The following is an 18,407-nucleotide window of genomic DNA, read 5'->3' as shown; positions in this document are numbered from 1 at the left end:
GGTATTATTCTGTTTTCGTAACTGTCTGAATTTAAGCCTTGTTATATTTGGATGGTGGAGATTAGACAAATTGAGTTATACCCCTCTGGAACTTAGGGGATTGACCCAACCAGTCGAGAAAAAGGATTATACATCGGATGTATTACATCAAACTTCATATATATTTGAGTTTTTGTGTATTTTTTTCAAGTTTTATAAAGTTTAAAAGTTACATGTTAATTTTTTGACGTCAAAACTCAATTTTTTTTGAGCTTATATGTAATGTTTTTGAGTTATATTGTAATTTTTTTAATTTTATGTTGAAAAGAATGAACTCAAAAACTTTCTAATAAAACTCATAATTTTTAAAACAAAACTCAAAAACTTTATATTAATGTTCAAAAACTATATCATCTGATGTAGTACATCAGATGTATAATCCACTTACTGCAGCCAGTCGCAACAAGTAACATTGTGACACTAGCTGATTACATAAATATTCGGAGTCAATTGTCAGCGGTTTCAAGTTCACCATAGGGTTTTTTGTCAGAAATTACCTTTTATTTATGATCATTTGTGAACAACTACCTTTCATTTTATTTTTTGCTTTCAACTACCTTTCATTTCTTCATTTTGCGAAAGACTACCAAAAATCCACTTCCGGTGAAAAAAAGTCAACTTTCCGGCGTTTGACTTGTGGGAAATAATCTGTATACTTCCCTTTAACATGAAGGATTATAACGATATAATAAAGATGATCTATGGTCATAAAATAAAATACATAAGCATAAGTAAAAGGATTTAGAATTAACCTCGGGTCCTTGCAAAATTGGCCTAAGAACAATATCAAAATTGATATTCACCTATTAGTTGCACCCAAGACGATCTAAGATATACCCTTTGATTATGCTAGAAATCAATCTAAAAATTTTATGTAAATTTTAGTGTCTTTGTGTTCTTGTGATGAGAAAGATGAGGCAAGGTCAGAAAAAGAATATCTAAGATATACCCTTTGATTATGACCGTGACCTCTTGGTATGTGTACCCTCACTATTACCACTATGACACATTAAACTTGTTGATTATTAAATACAACTGATTATATTTAACCATGAATTAACAGATTAATTCTTTCAAACTAACCTTATATATATTTAATTAAATATAACTTATTATATTTAATTTACGAATTGACAGTTAATTCGTCTAATCTTAATATTATTTAATTTTCATTAAATAATTATCTCATCAACACATTGACTAACTTTTTAGTCATTTTGGGCATCAATGTAATTATATTTCTATAACCACATTTCTCAAATACGTCCTATAGGTGTGACCTTTAGGGACCAGTTGATCACCGCCATCTGTATGATAATAACGTCAAACTTTCTAGCAAGCCAACCGTTATTAGGTAAACGTTAATCAACTGATTAAATATACAAAGTATACCCTTGTGAACCTGTAAGAGATTTACAAATGTTATCACACTAATTTGTGGAGGACACCAGCTCCAACATGACTTGCTCTTTTCTCCCTTTTTCACACATATAACTAATATTTCTCCCTTTGTTCACCCAACAAAATCCGAAAAAGCTCCTCTCCATGCCCAACACCTTATCAAAAGTTTGTTGAAAGTAATAACAACACATCAACCATCTCAATCTCCATCTCCATCTCCATCTCCATCTCCGTCGTCACCTTTACTACCACTTTCACCTTCACCCTTACATTTCAACAATCTTATATACTACTCATGATTCACAACCTACTGTCCATCTAAGTTATATTAAAGTACCTTCTTTCTCTCTTCATGGTACGATGGTGGGTATACGAAACTAATGAGATAGTAGCACACAAGTGATCCTAAGAGTGAATCCATGATTATTTTCTAATAGTTAACACTATGAGTTAATTTTGCCAAGAAGGCTATAATAGATCATTATTGTTGAAGAGTTATTTACCATGTTAAGATTAATATCAATGATGATTTTGTTTCGGTGATTAGGACTTTGATTCGGGTAAGAGATAGACAAATTGAGGTGATTAATGTTGGGTTTAATCAATCTTTATCATCGATTATTAGGGTTATGAAGTAAAGAGTTAGATTCAACATGAAATGATAAGTCAACGCCGGAAAGTTGACTTTTTTTCGCCGGAAGTGGATTTTTGGTAGTCTTTCGCAAAATGAAGAAATGAAAGGTAGTTGAAAGCCAAAAATAAAATGAAAGGTAGAGTTGTTCATAAATGACCCTAAATAAAAGGTAATTTTTGACAAAAAAAACCTTCACCATATAAAGGATTACCAGTTTACTCCAAAACCCGGATTGAAGGATTTTCACATCATTACCATGACCTAGATCATTAATTCTGATCGTAAACTCTCTATTGTTGCCTGGGCTTAGATTTAAAGCATTCACAGCTAATATCGCGATATCAACAAACTGACAGACAACATAACTGATAACTATATTACACTATTTGCAAGCAGTTTCAGCTTCGGTGTATCCAGGATTACCAGAACTAGATCATTATCCGCTAGGTGAGTTTCCATATACTACAGGGAAAAACGCACCCGTCACTCCGTCAGTTGTATGAGAAAACCTCGATCATGTTTCAAAATTCCACTTATATTTTCCATGAGTTAGGAGGTAGTAGCACTTGCCTTCAAAAAAGAAGGCTTAATAAATTACATTAAGATACTGTCATACAATGTTCCTACAAAACCCCACTGGACAGTTCAGTTGTTTCAGTATGCTTAAATACATGAAACATAGCCACGTAGGCGTGTACATACTATCTTGCTGTGAAGTGCTAAAGAACCGAAAATTCTCACAGATGTCAGACTGATTAGCTCCAAAGCCATATTTTGCACATCGTCCAGACTGAGGATGAATTTGCCTATATAAAGAATAAGCAGATGCTTTTTTCCTACATTCTTGCGGTGCCTGTTTCTATCGATCACCTATTCTTCAATGAGGCATGGCCAGTGTCACTTAAATGCTTATAGAGTTGGTTTCTGTAACAAGATGGCAAACACATAAGCACCTGCCAGATCTGAATAATTACGGAATACATCAGACATCTAACTAGTGAGGCACAAAATTCTCGAAATTACCTTGAATCAAACTCCAGCCCACACTTCTCGCACACAGGGTCAGCATCCTTCTAAAGTGGAAAGAATCGGATTAGCAAAAGTATGAATAATTCCATGCTTTTAGCATAAATAAAAGAGTTTGTGTCATGTCAAACACGAGACATACGAAACCCACAGCCAAAGTGAAGTGTGAAAGTAATATAGGTAGTAAGCTGGTTGTCCACCATTCTCGGAATCCATCTCTAGAACTAATTCTACCCACGGGTATGCTTAAATCTATACAGATTAACCAACTTGATGCAACAAAGTAAGTGAAGTAAATGATATAGTTCCCAAAAAAACTTTTCCTCTCATATATCTGCTCCTACAATCGAAATAATTGTCTCTATTTTGCTTTTCATAACAGGCATATCATATGAATGCTTCTAACCATGAGCTTGCTCATAAGTCATTAGACTGAATTCTGAAACTGAAAGGTTTCTTGCCGGACGATTTACTTCCGGATAGATGATTTACAATGTTTTCATCTCTAGCCAAAGACTTGTTATTCTTAGGATATAATTATGATAAAATAAAGCAAAATGACACATTAAAAAATAAAAAGTAACAGCTGCCATCCAGGGCAACTGAGCAAGCCTTTTTATGTCGTTAGCATAAGTGTAAGGCTGCATATATCCAACCACTCCTTGCCCACCATTCGAGGGAACCCTAGGGGCATAGGGTTAAAGTTCTATAGATAAATACAACATAAACATGTGAAGAATGAAGAGTGACATCAAATAAGCGTAAAACATTAGAAAACGTCCACAGTATATAACTTCAACTCTGATATAAGACGGCTTGTATAAATAAGTCAACAAGTTTTCTAAAACCGATTGCTCAAAAACTAAGCATTCCGAACCCACAAAAATGTCAAGCCCTGCTAGCTAATACAATGTGAAATTGTTCAAATGATGTATACCGGATCAACAAGCAGAATTACATCCCCGACTTACCTTATTTTTCCTTCCTTTCGATGAGGTCTTGGATTTGTCCTCTTCATCTCGCTTATTTTTTTTAGCGGCAGCTTTCTTACCACCCTTTGCTCTACCTCGTCTATCGCGACTTACGTCCTCATCATCTTCATCGCTTCCAACATTTGAACCACTAGGCGCCTTACTATTCTCACCTGCGTCATTTGAACCATCGGAAGCTTTGCCTTTCTCTTTCTTAGCTCTTCTGCTTTTCCTTATAACTTTTTTCTCCTCCATCACTTCAATCAATGGATCCTTAAAACTCACATGTAGTTTCTTCTCACGCCTACGACTAGAGGTCGTAGCTTCAGGAACGCTTACATCCTCAATAGAACCAGCCGCGGGCTGTTCAATCGCATTTGCCTCCTCTTCATTACCAACACCATCTTTGTCATCCGAAAATACTTCATCTTTATCTTTTGCCTCGTCATTTCTCTCCTCAATTCCAACACATTCCTTAAACTTCTCGTTTAAATCATCTCCACAATTTTCTTCATCAGAATGAACTTCAAGAGTATCATCCCCATCCTGAGAACTTTCAACATCTTCCTCCGCAGACACAAACCCATCAACAATCGGACCATCATTACTCTCATCACTCACTTCCAAATCCTCCTCCTCCTCCTCCTCCTCCTCATCATCATCGTCAATCTCTTCAACTCCTTCCAACTCAGCATCCTCCTCCTCAAAAACCCTCCTCAACTCAGCCACCTTTTCCTTATGCTTCCTCGACTGCTCATGATTCTTCCATTGCTTATCCGACTTAAACTTCTTCCCACAAGCAGCACAATACAACTCCCTCTTCTCCTCCTCCTCCTCATCCTCGTCTTCCTCCTCAATCCCAAACACCGCCTCCTCATCAACCCTAGCCCACTCCGGCTCTTGATACGCCATCGCCCTCTCAAGCTTCTCCCGTTCCCTCTCCTTCTTCCTCTTCATCTCCTCCTCTCGCTTCTTTTCCCTCTCTTTCTCCTTCCTAATCCCCATATCAATCACCCTTTTATCCCTCTTCCTAACAAACTCCGCTAACCCCCTAACCGTGTCATTAAATTCCCTCTTCGCCTTCTTCCTAACCTTCTTATTCTCCTCCTCCATCACCCGCCTCGACCGTCTATTCTCCCCCGCCATCGCATCGTACTTATCCACCCAACCGAAGTCCATTACCGTATTAAACCCTAACCAATACCCGTAAAACGCAGTCACCTGAGTGTAATCACTCCCCAATCCCCCCATTACCGGTGCCTCCTTCACTAACCCTAACCCTAACCCTAATTTTCGACAATAATTCACCTCATTAGCATAAACACTATTAAATACATCCCCATAAACCTTATAAAATCCGGTTTCCGGATCATTATAATCCGTATAACAAGACGCCGAGAAATACGAGAATAAATCCGGTATCGAACTATTGTTATTATTATTGTTATTTTTATTATCATTAATATCCGAAAATAGGATTTGGGAGCGGTGAGAATCGTACCAGGAGCGCTCTTTCGGGTCGGATAAAACCTCGTAAGCGTGAACAAGTTCTTGAAACGATGCCGTAGCGTCTGACGTGGCGACGCCTGATTGGATGAGTTTGTCAGGGTGACGCTGTAATGCGAGTTTTTTGTATGATGATCGGATTTCGTCTGGTGTGCAGCTTTGTGGAAGGCCTAATACTTCGTAGTAGCAACGCTTTTCTGTTAACGTCGACATTGGTTGGTTTGATTTTCGACGGTTTGTGGTGGGAGGGAGGATGAATTTGCGACGTTTTTGTTTTGTGTTAGGGAGAGATAAGTGATGATGCGACGGATTTATTGGGGAGCTGCTTTGCCGGCTTGCCCCGTACTCTGGGGTTTTGGATTGAAAATAAAGAAGAGGGTATTTATAGGTTGAGAGCTTTCTGTTTTTACACCCAAAAAAATTTGTAATATAATTTTGAATTACCTTGTAAGATTTGGGCAACTACTCAAGTATTAGGAAATTTTTACTTTTTACGATGGTTTGACAATAATTTTGTTTAGAATCGCTTTATACTAGATTTATTGAGTTTGTGTATTCAAAGTGTTAGCACATTGAGTTTGTGTATACAAGTTCTTATTTGAACAATTGTATGTGAAACAAATCTAAAATGTCTCATGTATACTTCAACATATTATAGCATTACATAATGCTATAATATGTTGAATTTATTTCATACTTACAATTATTTTAAGAAAGACTTGCTAATTTCCTCAAAAAAAAAATAAAGACTCGCTAATTAGTTTATGTCCTAGAACAATTTTACCAAAGGTTAGTTGGATTTTAGACTTAGAGTTACAATACAACGCACATTTGGTAGTAAATATTTAAACTTACTCTGTATTTCTTATCCCACAACATACATTTATTTTGAAGTTTGGACCTTCTCCATTTTCTTTCTCATTACTTTCCATTATAAAACTTTAACCGTTACATTGCTACAAAATAAAATCGAGACCGTTAAAAGAAAATGGATTCTACATTTCATCAAAGTTAGTTAGGAGTTGCGAATAAAGTTGATACAGAATATTGTGATCATAGACTCATGTTCCTTTCAAGTTTGAACAGATAATAAATTTATAATCAACCTAAAACACTGGGTTCACAAATAAAAGGTTGAGAATTGAGACACGGCAGCAAGGTAACTGTTTAAAATCAAATGAGCGATTTCCTTGGGATTTTTTCATTTGAGTTTGGGCAGAGATTGAAGTTCATTCTCTAAATCTGTTGGTGGTGCCGAGATACTCCACCACCATTTTTATGTTTGCGATGGCAACTATAATACCTCGGAACCACTTAGCTTGGTACATTAGTGCTCGTGGTGGGTTAATGCCATCGTACCCTTGGTTGACATGTACAGGGTAATGCGCCTTCACATCTATAAGAGAAAATTACTTTGATTTCAACCATGCCGATCACGTTCCAATATGGATCAAAACTTTCACTAGCTTCAACTATCGTCAAAACTTTGTAACGAACATTTAGAACCATGACTTTTTTGCTTTCCCTCGGTCACTCTAATGTCAGCATACCGGAAACTACAAATAATGCTCAACAAATTTGTAAACCTATACACCAAGCCCCATCTATGAGCACCAAAAAGACGTACAGATGGGTAAGAATGTCAAACCAGTCATGTCATTCTAAGCCACCTCAGGTAGGGATCCTTTATTGTCGATTGAGATGCTTGCAACTTCTCCGTGTTCATCTTCTACCACTCCGTTGAACCTCTCTCTGAGGAATTCTACAGCCATGAATGTCAGAGCAGAAGCCGGAACATACCATATAACCCGCGGAACACTACCTCTGAACATTCCCTTTGGCCCTTCAATCATCCACATTCGATGCATAGCATGGAACCAACCTTTGTACCTAGCCACGCAATACATGAGCTGTTATGGTTAAGAGTACGCTTTTCACTAGTTATCATAAATGATAAACCAACGCCTCACATACAACATTTTAATAACTCCTGCCTGTGGCTGGGTTTGCAGCTTTACCTCGGTGTAACTCCAGATGACCCATTATGAGAACAATGTACCCCAGTGACCCATTATAAAACATCGTTGTAAACTGTATTGACACTCTTTTACTTCACAATACAAGAAGCGTAGTTGTTTCATGATATGAATGCTTCGCTTCGTACAACAACAAAAATACACACATGTATACAATATGAATTAGTGGTAACAGGCAGCCACATCCATTGTTCAGCATAAAAACAAAAACTTATATGGGTTTCTAGTCTCTAGCAATTGATATAAAGGGTTCATCATCTAGCACGGCGAAGTTAAGTAATATTGCAACAGTTTTTTTTTGTGCAGCTCCCTCACCCCCTAATATGAGGAATTTTGGGCTGGTACTTGTGGGTTCATGTTTCAGGTGGTGAGATGGTCGGCCTAGCTGTTGCTAGTAACTTGTTAAGGATAAGCTAGAGTATATTCAAGGGTTTGAATGCCTTCGTATCCCTCAGGTTTTACTGTAGATGGCATAAAACAAACTAAAAACCACCAAACTATCCACCCCACACCTCAAAAAGAAAAAAGATGGAGGCATTTGAATACTAAGATATAGTTAAGCACATATATGCATGAAGTTCACACAACTGTATGTAAGTGATGGGTGTAAATTTGGACTTGGTCTTACTTTAAATCTGGCCCTTGTACTTGCAATCTAGTCTTGATGACGTCTAAAGGAGTAGTCACATATGCGCTTAACCCTGCAATGTTTTACAAAACTGATTTATTGGATGTAAATTGCTATGTACTTTTAGGAGACACTTCGAAAATTCAAACTACAGCTAATGACGTAAAAAGAAACACAATACAAACCTCCAGCAACTCCTCCCAGCAACAATCCTTCTATAGTACTATTGAGTTGGTAATTGCCATTAGGTGACCACTTCTTTATTCCATAATCTGTCAAATCTTTCAACGCTTCATAAAACACGACCTGCACATTTGCAAAAAGGTTAATGTTGCAACAAGGCGTAACCAGGAAATCAGAACTAGGGCATATAGGACTCGCACATTAGTAATATTTTCATAATCAAAGACACTCTTTAATGGAATCAAATTTATCAATTGTAGAATCTCCCCATTGTTTCCCAGATAGTTACTAGTATTAAAAGACACTTTGGAATAAAGCAGTAGGCCATTGCAATTCTTAATACATTATGGATCTTCCAGGTTTGCCAGTCCCCCATGTAGCTTTCCCCTCCGTCTAAAAGCAAAATGTGAACAGGTAAAAAAATTGAAATTTGGAGAACATCCAAACTCGTCAAAGTAGAATATTGGTACTCTCAATCATAAGAAAAAAAATAGAAAAACAAAAACAGAGAAATACTACCGGTCTGAAACAAAGTCGAAACTTGTGAAAGCAGAATATTGATACTCTCACACTCATACACATCACACATGCAAGCAAATGTGGATAAGGGTAGAAAAAATAAAAATTAGACAAATACTGGTCCGAAACAAAGTCTAAACTTATGAAAGCAGAATATTGATAGTTGATACTATCAATCATACATGAAAAATAAATCATAAATCACACACGTGCAAGCAAAATGTTTTTAAGTATACATTGTGTGTGTATGTGAATGCGGTGTAAAGCATTTTGAGTGCAGTAAAAAAGATGCATAAATCCAAAAATATGGCAACCTACCATCAAACCAGCAAAAGGCACATCCCTAGCAAGTGTCGACCAATACCTGCCAAAAAAAAGAGAAAATAGATATAAGGAATTAAATAGTGTAAAATGTAAATAAATTTTGCAACATCTAGGCATTACACGAACAGAAAAACACAGAGTACAAAGTAGCTAGAATTAAACTGACATGTAAATTATAAGCCTTAATTTTGTTCACTAATTTTTCAAACAGGATAGCAACAAAAATAAATCTCTAGAACGGCAGAACATAGAGCCGAAGGTATAAGGGGATCTAATTTTTTCATCCAAAAATATACAAGAGATTCAAGTAAAAGGCTGGCAAGCAAAAAAAATAAAAAAAAAATTAAAAAAAAAAAAAAAAAAAAAAAAAAATGAATCCGTAAGTGTTCGTCTTTAATCTTTATGCCAGTAACTAGATTGTAATATAAATAAATATGAAGTAGAGAAACTTCAGTGGGAACCAACAGCGTACATACCCGGCATATAGACCCTTTGGCCCCTGTTCCTTTAATATTGAGCTGCCAGCGTGAAACATTCCATTATAATAGCCATACATCTGCACTTCAGGAATTTTACCACTACGTGCTTTCGCGATTACAGAGCTCCAAGAATCACTTGTGCCCTGAACCTGCATCCTTTGCTTCATCACTTCACAAGGAACATATACGAAAGAGCCAAGTGTGTCTCCTGAAAAAAATAAAAAATAAAAAATAAAAAAATGATGCAATTTCAGAGATCAAAGCACTTAATAGTTTTACCACAATCAGCGGCCATATAGCCACAAACTCCCACTATTCCAATTTTCTACTTTGGGCTGATCCTTTGAAATCTTCCCATACGTCTTATAGTTCATATGGCAAGTGTTTTTTGGTAGATAATGACCGTAGTTCTCTTAGCTATAAGCAAATAACCCTGGACACCTAACTCTGTGTCCAACCCACCCCAACCTTCACCCCACTCCCCTCCCTCCCTCACTAACCCTGACAGTCTCCCTTCCTCAGCTTCAGCAGAAAATCATTTCCCACCACCATAGCCTATGATATCCCTCCCGTCAGCCTTAAACTTCCTTAGGCACCTGTCCGTTTCTTTCCTCTTCGTGCGCACAAGTTAAAAAGCCTAGATAGAATCCCACAAAAATTCATCTCATCTTCATCTTACTCTTTAACCTTGGAAAGTAGATACACCAGTCACCAACCATAGGTGCATGATTTTAATCATTTATATTGTCCCCGTCGAGGTTGAAGAAAGACAGGAAAGAGTTGTTATGGTGACATAATTTTTCACTGAGAATGTCGTGCAACATTAAAGCCTCGAGGGAGCGCACACGCAGATACGTGGGGCTTGCACAGATGTAGGTTATGTGGATTATGTGTGTAACACCCCATGTTAATCTAAATTAACTAAACGTCATTAAAGTAACTAATTATGGCTGGTAACTAATTAACTTAATCAATAATATAATTAAACCAAACATCGGGATCTAATCCAACTATCGCATGAACACGAAAGGAGTTATAACAAAACCCGATTGGACAGCTAATCGAACAAAGTGAATCATGTTGATCATCCAACATAATAACTCAACAAACCTTGAAACTCGTACAAATGGAGAACATCCAACTTAAAACGATCATATGGACTCTGATTCAAACGATTCAAAAGGCTAGATCACTCGATTTTTTGAGGTCATCGCAATGGTATATCCGGAAAATAAACTCGAAACAGAGGCACCAAGCTGGGAAGATCACAAATTCGAAATACTTTGTTGACCCTTGTCGTCATACTAAAATATAACCACCTTACTAGACCCACTAAGAACTAATAAAATCAGATTTAAGATTTAAGATGAGTCGAACAGTCTTGATCCTTGCTTACCTACAATCCAAAGAAGATAGTGACCTTCTATACAAAAGACCACGCTCATATGTCTCTTGCCAAAATTTCTTGCTATTTAGCAGCCATTTAGCAAATTGAACCATCACCACTCATCACTCACTGTCTCACTCTACAATTGCTCTTCATTTTCCTTATAAAAACACTCAAACTCATTCATCCACTCATCTCTAATATTTTTCTTAAAAAACTACATAAACATTCCAACACATCCACTACTACCACATAATAATTAGTACTTCCTCCAACCACATGTGTTCTTCCCACTTTCCTATTTGAGTAAATCCTGTATGATCTTCCCACTTTCCTATTTGGGTAAATCCTATATGTTCTTCACTTCTTCCTGAATTTTTTCCTTTCTTTTTTGTATTTTTTTTCCTTTCAAGAGGTCCAAACTATCCTAAATTCTATAAACATTCCAACACATCGCATATTTACAACATATACCACTCATCAACATTATAATACATTCACCTAATTAGATCCATTAATATCTCCCCTTCTCACCCTCATCACCTGGCCACCAACATAGACCCTCGACCCACCCCTTATGCCTCCCTAGTCCCTACTACCCATCCTGGCCTTATCCCCACCATCCGAGCCACCACCATTACTAATCCCACCCCTTACGCCTCCTCCATCCTAACTCACCACCACTCCAGCCACGACCGAGCCGATACTTCTAGTAGATATGGTGTTCGAGAGAGTTGGAGTCAAGCAGATTACGAAGTATTCTCGAAGAGACAAACAACACAGCACCTGGTTGAAGACTGACAGCCTCCCTGTGATGCACTGGTTAGTCGAAGCCACAAAATTAAGGTCTAATATTTTGCGTTGCCAAGGACGGCAACAGATTAACTGGGGGGAGAGTGTGATGGTCTGCATACTTCGACCCCGTAGATTTACATAAAAACTGAACACAATACTGAATTAAGATTATGACTCAAAAGAAATGTGTCGTTCATGGGTATTCCAGTTAGAGATATCCTGTCATTGTAACTCCCACTGGATCAGCAAGAACTAAATAGCAAGATTATCACTATCCGCAAAGACACGAGACATTGTGGCAGAGTGCCCAAAGAATTAATCATGTTAACCCTTTAAAATAACCTATAAGCTAAACCTGCAAGGTAAGCTTAACATCACTGATGGAACTGAGGCCTAACTGGACATTTTCTCAACGTTCACAAGAACAGTGAGTATCATTAACTCAAACAGCAATTAGATAATACAGCATTAAGGCATACCAAAGCCTCCAGCAAGGAAGTGCGCCCAATGACCACCAAGGCTTGGATGTGATTCCTCAATCCACTTTTTAGTAGACTCTATGACACCAAAATATGTTGCTCCAGTTGCAAGCGATCCAGTAAAGGCAGGAGCCACTCCTCTATAAAAGCCTATCGAAACACCAAAAGAAACCCAAATGGTGAGTAACTAACAGTTTCATATATGAGCTAGACGCACACTGTCAACGGTAAAACAGACCTCTTAGCCCATCAGCGGCCCATACAGTTCTTATCATTTGTAGCACAGTTTTTTGGTTCTGCTAGCAAACAAGTACGTGTTAATAAACTTGAAACTAGCTAGCAAGTATAAATAAGACAGTTGGCCAGTAGTATAAGAAATGTCAAAGACGCTAAATAACAAACAAACTGTCAATACAATCACCTGAGAGCCACATAGAATAGCCTGACTTTGAATTCGCGTTTTTACAGTATCAATTGGGTGCATCATGCCTTCACCAAATCCTCCAGCTAGGGCTCCCCATAAAAATTCCCTCCACACTGCAGCAAGAAGAATGAGATTTTATAATGCATATCCTTAGAGTGACCTATATTGTTTAACCGAGACTCCGAGAGTTCAAAGATGAAGCAACTTAACGAACCGAACTAACATAACCTAATAGAAAAAGAATCACAGATGCTTTTAGCTGAAATGTGCAGAAAAAGTCAGGTTAAACAAAGGATCAGTATTATTGTTTGATGAAGCAACTTACTATATATCATTTGATGTTCAAGATGGCTCAAAAGAATAATACTCATGTTTGGTAAATGATACAAATACTTATTGAGTTATCATTCTTTTGGGTAAAATAACACCTTCTACACATATTGGACATGACAAGCATATATCCCAAGAGAATAATCACAATAAGGATTTTGATACCAAAAAGCTAGAGAAACAAGAAATGGCGCATTGTCTAGAATTTCACTAACATTCCAACTCCATGACCCAAAAACACGGCGTTAATTCACCACTGGTAAGGCAAATTTTTCTCAATATAGAAATCGCAGGACGAGAATCCTTGTGTCAACTGCATAAATTTCACTTTGTGCACTCTCCATTTCCACCGTTACAGAATTTAAGGCATCAAAGTCAAACACAGTGAACTATGTCTAGAAATGAACGGAATAACTCAACACGAGGCCCCAAACTAAATTCCAATATTGATACATTATAACATTGTTCCTTCTCTTTTCTACAATTACGCTGACAAAGTCGCTCCTGTAAAATGATAGTCCTGTAATCCTGTTCCATACATTTCAGCCGGCGAAATTCTCGAATTTCATTTACCTTACTCTCAATGCTTCCAGTGCAGTTATTAAACATGATTTAACAAGCAAATAACTAGCTCAACCAAGGTATCACACTAAATTAAACATTATCAACGTTGACACCTCAAATTCGCTAATAGCGCTGTTAACATATCAAAATCCAACACGATTACACTAAATTAAACATTATCAACATCAACACCTCAAATTCGCTAATAGCGCCGTTTACACATCAAAATCCAACACGAGTAATCTAATTCGGTACATCTATGCAGTTGCATTTGCAAATGTCAAACATCACAGTTGAATTGAACTATTAGCGAAAATGTGAGCATAAATTCATACGCAATATGCTATTCATGTGATCCTGTCCGAGACATTCAGCATGCGAAATTCTCCAAAATCACTTTCCTTACACTTGTGATTTAACAAGTGAATAACCAGCTCAATCAAAGGCGTCACACTAAATTATACATATCAACGTAAAATCTATACATTTAAAATCCTTAATTTCGCTAATTGCGCCGTAATCGCATCCAGCGCAAGTAATCTAATTCATCTACGCAGTAGCATTTACAGATGTCAAACATCACAGTCGAGTAAACTATTTACGAAAATGTGAACATAAACTCATACGCAAGTAACACAACAAATATGAAAGCGCCGCTAATTGAGAAGCCGTCGCTAAAACATCGAAAGCGAAAGTAGAGCTCACTGAAGAAATGAGAGCTAGAATGCGGAGATAACGCCTGTTGTTTCTGAAGAAATGAAGTACTCGAAGAAGAAGGCGTCGCTGTCGCGGCCATTGAAGACGGAGAGAGGCGATGTCCGTCGCCTTCCGCCATTAGAGCTTCGAAACGAGCTTTTTTACGTAAAAAATGGTGATTTTTTGTTGATTAGGGTTGGGTTTTCAGTTGTAGAGAGATTGAGAGAGTAAATCAGTAGGCCTCGACGGTGGGGGCGCTAATTTGTGTTGAGTTTTTGGTTTTTTAGTTATGTTACGTTACGACATCGTATTGGAGACTTGTATTGGCCAATTTGACGGAAGAGGCTTGGAGCCTCGAAGGTGGCCTCGTTTGGTTGCCATACCAGAATTTATTTCCCATGATTTTATAAAACATAAGAATTGATTAATTCACTTGAATTGCTCAAAACTTGTTTGATTAACATTTAAGAGGGTTGGATTCATGCGGGAGTTCTCAACTACCGAGGAGGCTAGGTAATTAAACTTCTACTTCATAATGACAATTAGACTCATTTTAGACAGATATACTTTAGATGGGTATATCCGTCTACCGTGTATATCACCACTTACATAATAAGACAAAGTGATGACATTCCACTTGTTGTTTGTTTATTATAAAAGTGGTGTGATATTTAACCGTGAAAGTAGTAATTGACCCCCCATAACTTTGTCTAATCGTGAGATAAAGCCCCTCAAGTTTTAATTGGAGTGATGAAGCCCCTTAACTTAGATACAAAGTGAAATCAACCCCCTACCCAAAATCTCATGAGAAATTGATATCTCATAACACAAATACAAATATTTAACCTACTACATAATAAAATTACGGAAAATAATACAAATAACAGAATTATAATATTATTTAGAAAAAAAATCATATCTTGGAGAAAATGCTGAAAATTTAGAAAATAAAATGAAAATTCTAAAACCTCTGATAAAAACCTCATATATTGCATGTTATTTATGTTTTATACCGTCAACTTTTTTTTAATATACGGAGTATATTTTTCATAGAAAGATCGTTATTTTTTTTTCCAAAATAGTTAAACCAAAAAAGAAACACTTTTGTAGTCGTAACAAAGTTTATTATAAGGGGTTTTCGAGTTTTGGCAAATTTAATTATTCCTGTTTTTTTTTTTACAATTTTTGAGAATTGCTAAAAAATTTAGAAGAAAAACTCATCAATACTATATATTAATTCTAGAAACCAAGGGACTTCAATGTAATTAAAGAAAGTTATACAAATTAATTATATTATATAGTTTTAAATCACTAGCACCGTGTGATGGACTCAATTAAGGGATCTCAATGCAAATATTATATAGTTTGGGTTAAAATTAAACTATATAGAAGCTTGGTAATTTTCCTAAATATTTGTAAGAGACTAAAACATGGTCAATTTCCTTAAAATAAAATAATTAATTAAGACAATCAATTTCCTTGAAATAAAATAATTAATTAAGATGGTCAATTCCAAGGAGACTAAAAGAAAGAAAATGTTTGGTAATTTTCCTAAATATTTATAGAATACTAGAAGATGGTCAATTTCCTTAAAATAAAATAATAAATTAGTATAAACATGCACACTTATGGTATTAATTATTATCGCCATAAAATTATATATTAAATTTAAAATCTATGCAATTTTTATTAAACTTTATAGTTTATTAGATGTATAGAGATGTTAATTATTTAACATACAATACAAAAATATAATATAAGTAGGTTATAAATAATTCAACTTAGATTCCAAAATATATAATATTGCATAATTTTTTCGATTTGATTTAATGCATATATGTAATATATTTATATAAATATATAATCCTCTTAAAATTGCATGCCTAAGTAGTAAAAGTAATTTCACAAGAAAAAAAAGAATTGTAGTAACATTAGATATAGTTATATGATAGTAATCACTCATTTGAATAGTAAAAGTAACAATATTATCAGTGAGATTAGTGAAAGTGGTAAAAACAACAACGAGAGTAGTGAAATAATCAATATTAATGTGGCAATGGAGAAAGTAACAATAATTACGGCGGGAGTAGTGAAATTAACAATATTAATGTGGCAATGGAGAAAGTAACAATAATTACGGCGGGAGTAGTGAAATTATCAATATTAATGCGGCAGTAGTGACAGTAACAATAATTACGGCGGGAATAGTGAAAGTAACAATGATTACGGGCAAGTAGTGAAATGTTATTACTATTGTTTCATTAATAAGAGTAAAATATTAATAACGGAAGTAGTGAATTTGTCTCAAAATTTATTTCATCGTTATTTTAGGATATGTCATAGAAAAATATATTAATGATAAATTTATGAGTTATACAACTTTAAGTAATTTTATTTAATGAAAAAAAAAAATTAATGGTAAGTAGAGGTTGCCCGGGCGAAGCCGGGCACCAATACTAGTTATTTACAAAAGAAAGACATTTTTTAACAATTAGTTTTTTTATAAAAAATTATATGTTGTGAATTAGTTTCAAATATATATTTTTACATTATTTATTAATTTTTTTCGAAACTATCAATTTTAAATTAAAAATATATATATTTCCCAAAATCTGATTATATTTTAGGTTAAGTATTTGATTTGTAGTATGAGATATTCAATTTCTCATGATATTTTTGATAAGGGGTTGGATTACACTTTTTGTCAAACTAATGAGGCTTAATTACACTTTTTATCAAACTAATGGGGCTTAATTACTCCATTTGAAACTTGAGGGGTTTAATCTCACGATTAGACAAAGTTATGGGGGTTAATTGCTACTTTCGCCGATATTTAACCCATTTATACTTTAGACGGATAGTGTCCGTCTAAAGTGAGAATTTGTGTTATAATGGAGGAACTGGAAACTCCTCCATTTTAAGCAAACAAACAACCTCCAAAGTTTGAATGATTTACAATTTGGCATACAATAGCATGATGATATTTAGTTTGAGGAGTACTTTGTGAATTTATAAAATTGAATAATCTACCGTTGTATTAGAGCGCAAAATTTATGGTTGAACGTACATTTTTATTAATAATCAAAATTATACTCGTTACTAGAAGACCTGTTTATACCCCCTCTGATAATATCATCATGAATATAACCTTTTCAGCTTTGAGGATGATCATCCTTTCGTCTTTCATTTATTTCACCTCATGGGCCAGGCCCATTCACCATCCTACACATTATCAACAATTCGACCTACCATATAGCACACCCATTATTCCCTTCACAGAAACACCTCCCGACCACTCTCAACTCATCGACCAAACATCTAATCTATTGACAGCCTATAATCAAGCCCACTTAACCGTCCTCAAATATTCAACATATTAGAATGTATCTTAATAATGTGACTCACACAAACTAATAGCTTACGAGTTACGACCAATATACAAATACAGAATAAATGATAGTATCTTGAACATTTGGAGTATAACAATATAAGTAGTGATTTAAAATAAATTAAATACTTGGTAAGCCAAAAATGCAAGTTAGTCTCAATCTCCCTATATATTAAGGGGGTGTTTGTTTCGTGCATGGGTATGAGTTTGGTATTAGGAATCATACCTGGGCGGTATGGGGTTGGAACTTGATTCTTCATATCATGCGTTTGTTTCAATTCTGAGCGGTATGGGTTTGGAGTTCAATTAAAAGTTAAAATCAATAAAATAAAATATTTTAAATCATAAATTTTAGTACTATAAAATAATAAAAATAAAAATTTAATCAACTAAGTATATGGAAGATTTGATTTACATTATGCCATAATTTTTATTTCACGTTTTTGCTTATTTTAATTTCATTCCTATGGGTATCAATCTCATACCCACCCCCCTCCTTGGGTATGAGAAACTCATACCTCATGGGTTTGAGGTATGGGTATGAAACCCTCACATTTGTCAACCAAACACATGGTATGGGTTTAGCTCATTCTAAACC

General features: G+C 35.6%; 2 protein-coding genes across 3 annotated transcripts; both read right to left on the bottom strand.

The window, feature by feature from the left end:
* Window positions 1-2,591: 2,591 nt before the first annotated feature.
* Window positions 2,592-5,942, bottom strand: LOC141653261 (DNAJ protein JJJ1 homolog). Of its 2 annotated transcripts, none has more exons than XM_074460972.1 (3): window positions 4,072-5,942; window positions 3,098-3,147; window positions 2,592-2,998 (listed from the first exon to the last, which is right to left on the bottom strand). In XM_074460972.1, exons 1-3 carry the CDS (start codon window positions 5,788-5,790, stop codon window positions 2,941-2,943), a joined length of 1,827 nt encoding a protein of 608 aa, XP_074317073.1. In that variant the 5' UTR covers window positions 5,791-5,942; the 3' UTR covers window positions 2,592-2,940. The 2 variants fall into 2 exon arrangements, with proteins under 2 accessions (XP_074317073.1, XP_074317072.1); XM_074460971.1 differs by having other exon boundaries at window positions 3,098-3,144; window positions 4,072-5,928.
* A 1,034-nt stretch (window positions 5,943-6,976) lies between these two features.
* Window positions 6,977-14,745, bottom strand: LOC141653260 (uncharacterized). Its single transcript, XM_074460970.1, has 9 exons — window positions 14,431-14,745; window positions 12,829-12,944; window positions 12,646-12,703; window positions 12,408-12,557; window positions 9,744-9,954; window positions 9,262-9,307; window positions 8,427-8,547; window positions 8,242-8,314; window positions 6,977-7,467 (listed from the first exon to the last, which is right to left on the bottom strand). The coding sequence occupies exons 1-9, from the start codon at window positions 14,558-14,560 to the stop codon at window positions 7,239-7,241; spliced, it is 1,134 nt and encodes a 377-aa protein (XP_074317071.1). The 5' UTR covers window positions 14,561-14,745; the 3' UTR covers window positions 6,977-7,238.
* Window positions 14,746-18,407: the final 3,662 nt, after the last annotated feature.

This window comes from Silene latifolia, chromosome 4 (assembly GCF_048544455.1).
Source record: "Silene latifolia isolate original U9 population chromosome 4, ASM4854445v1, whole genome shotgun sequence".
NCBI classification, from domain to species: Eukaryota; Viridiplantae; Streptophyta; class Magnoliopsida; order Caryophyllales; family Caryophyllaceae; genus Silene; species Silene latifolia.
This window is presented reverse-complemented; position numbering and strand designations above follow the sequence as displayed.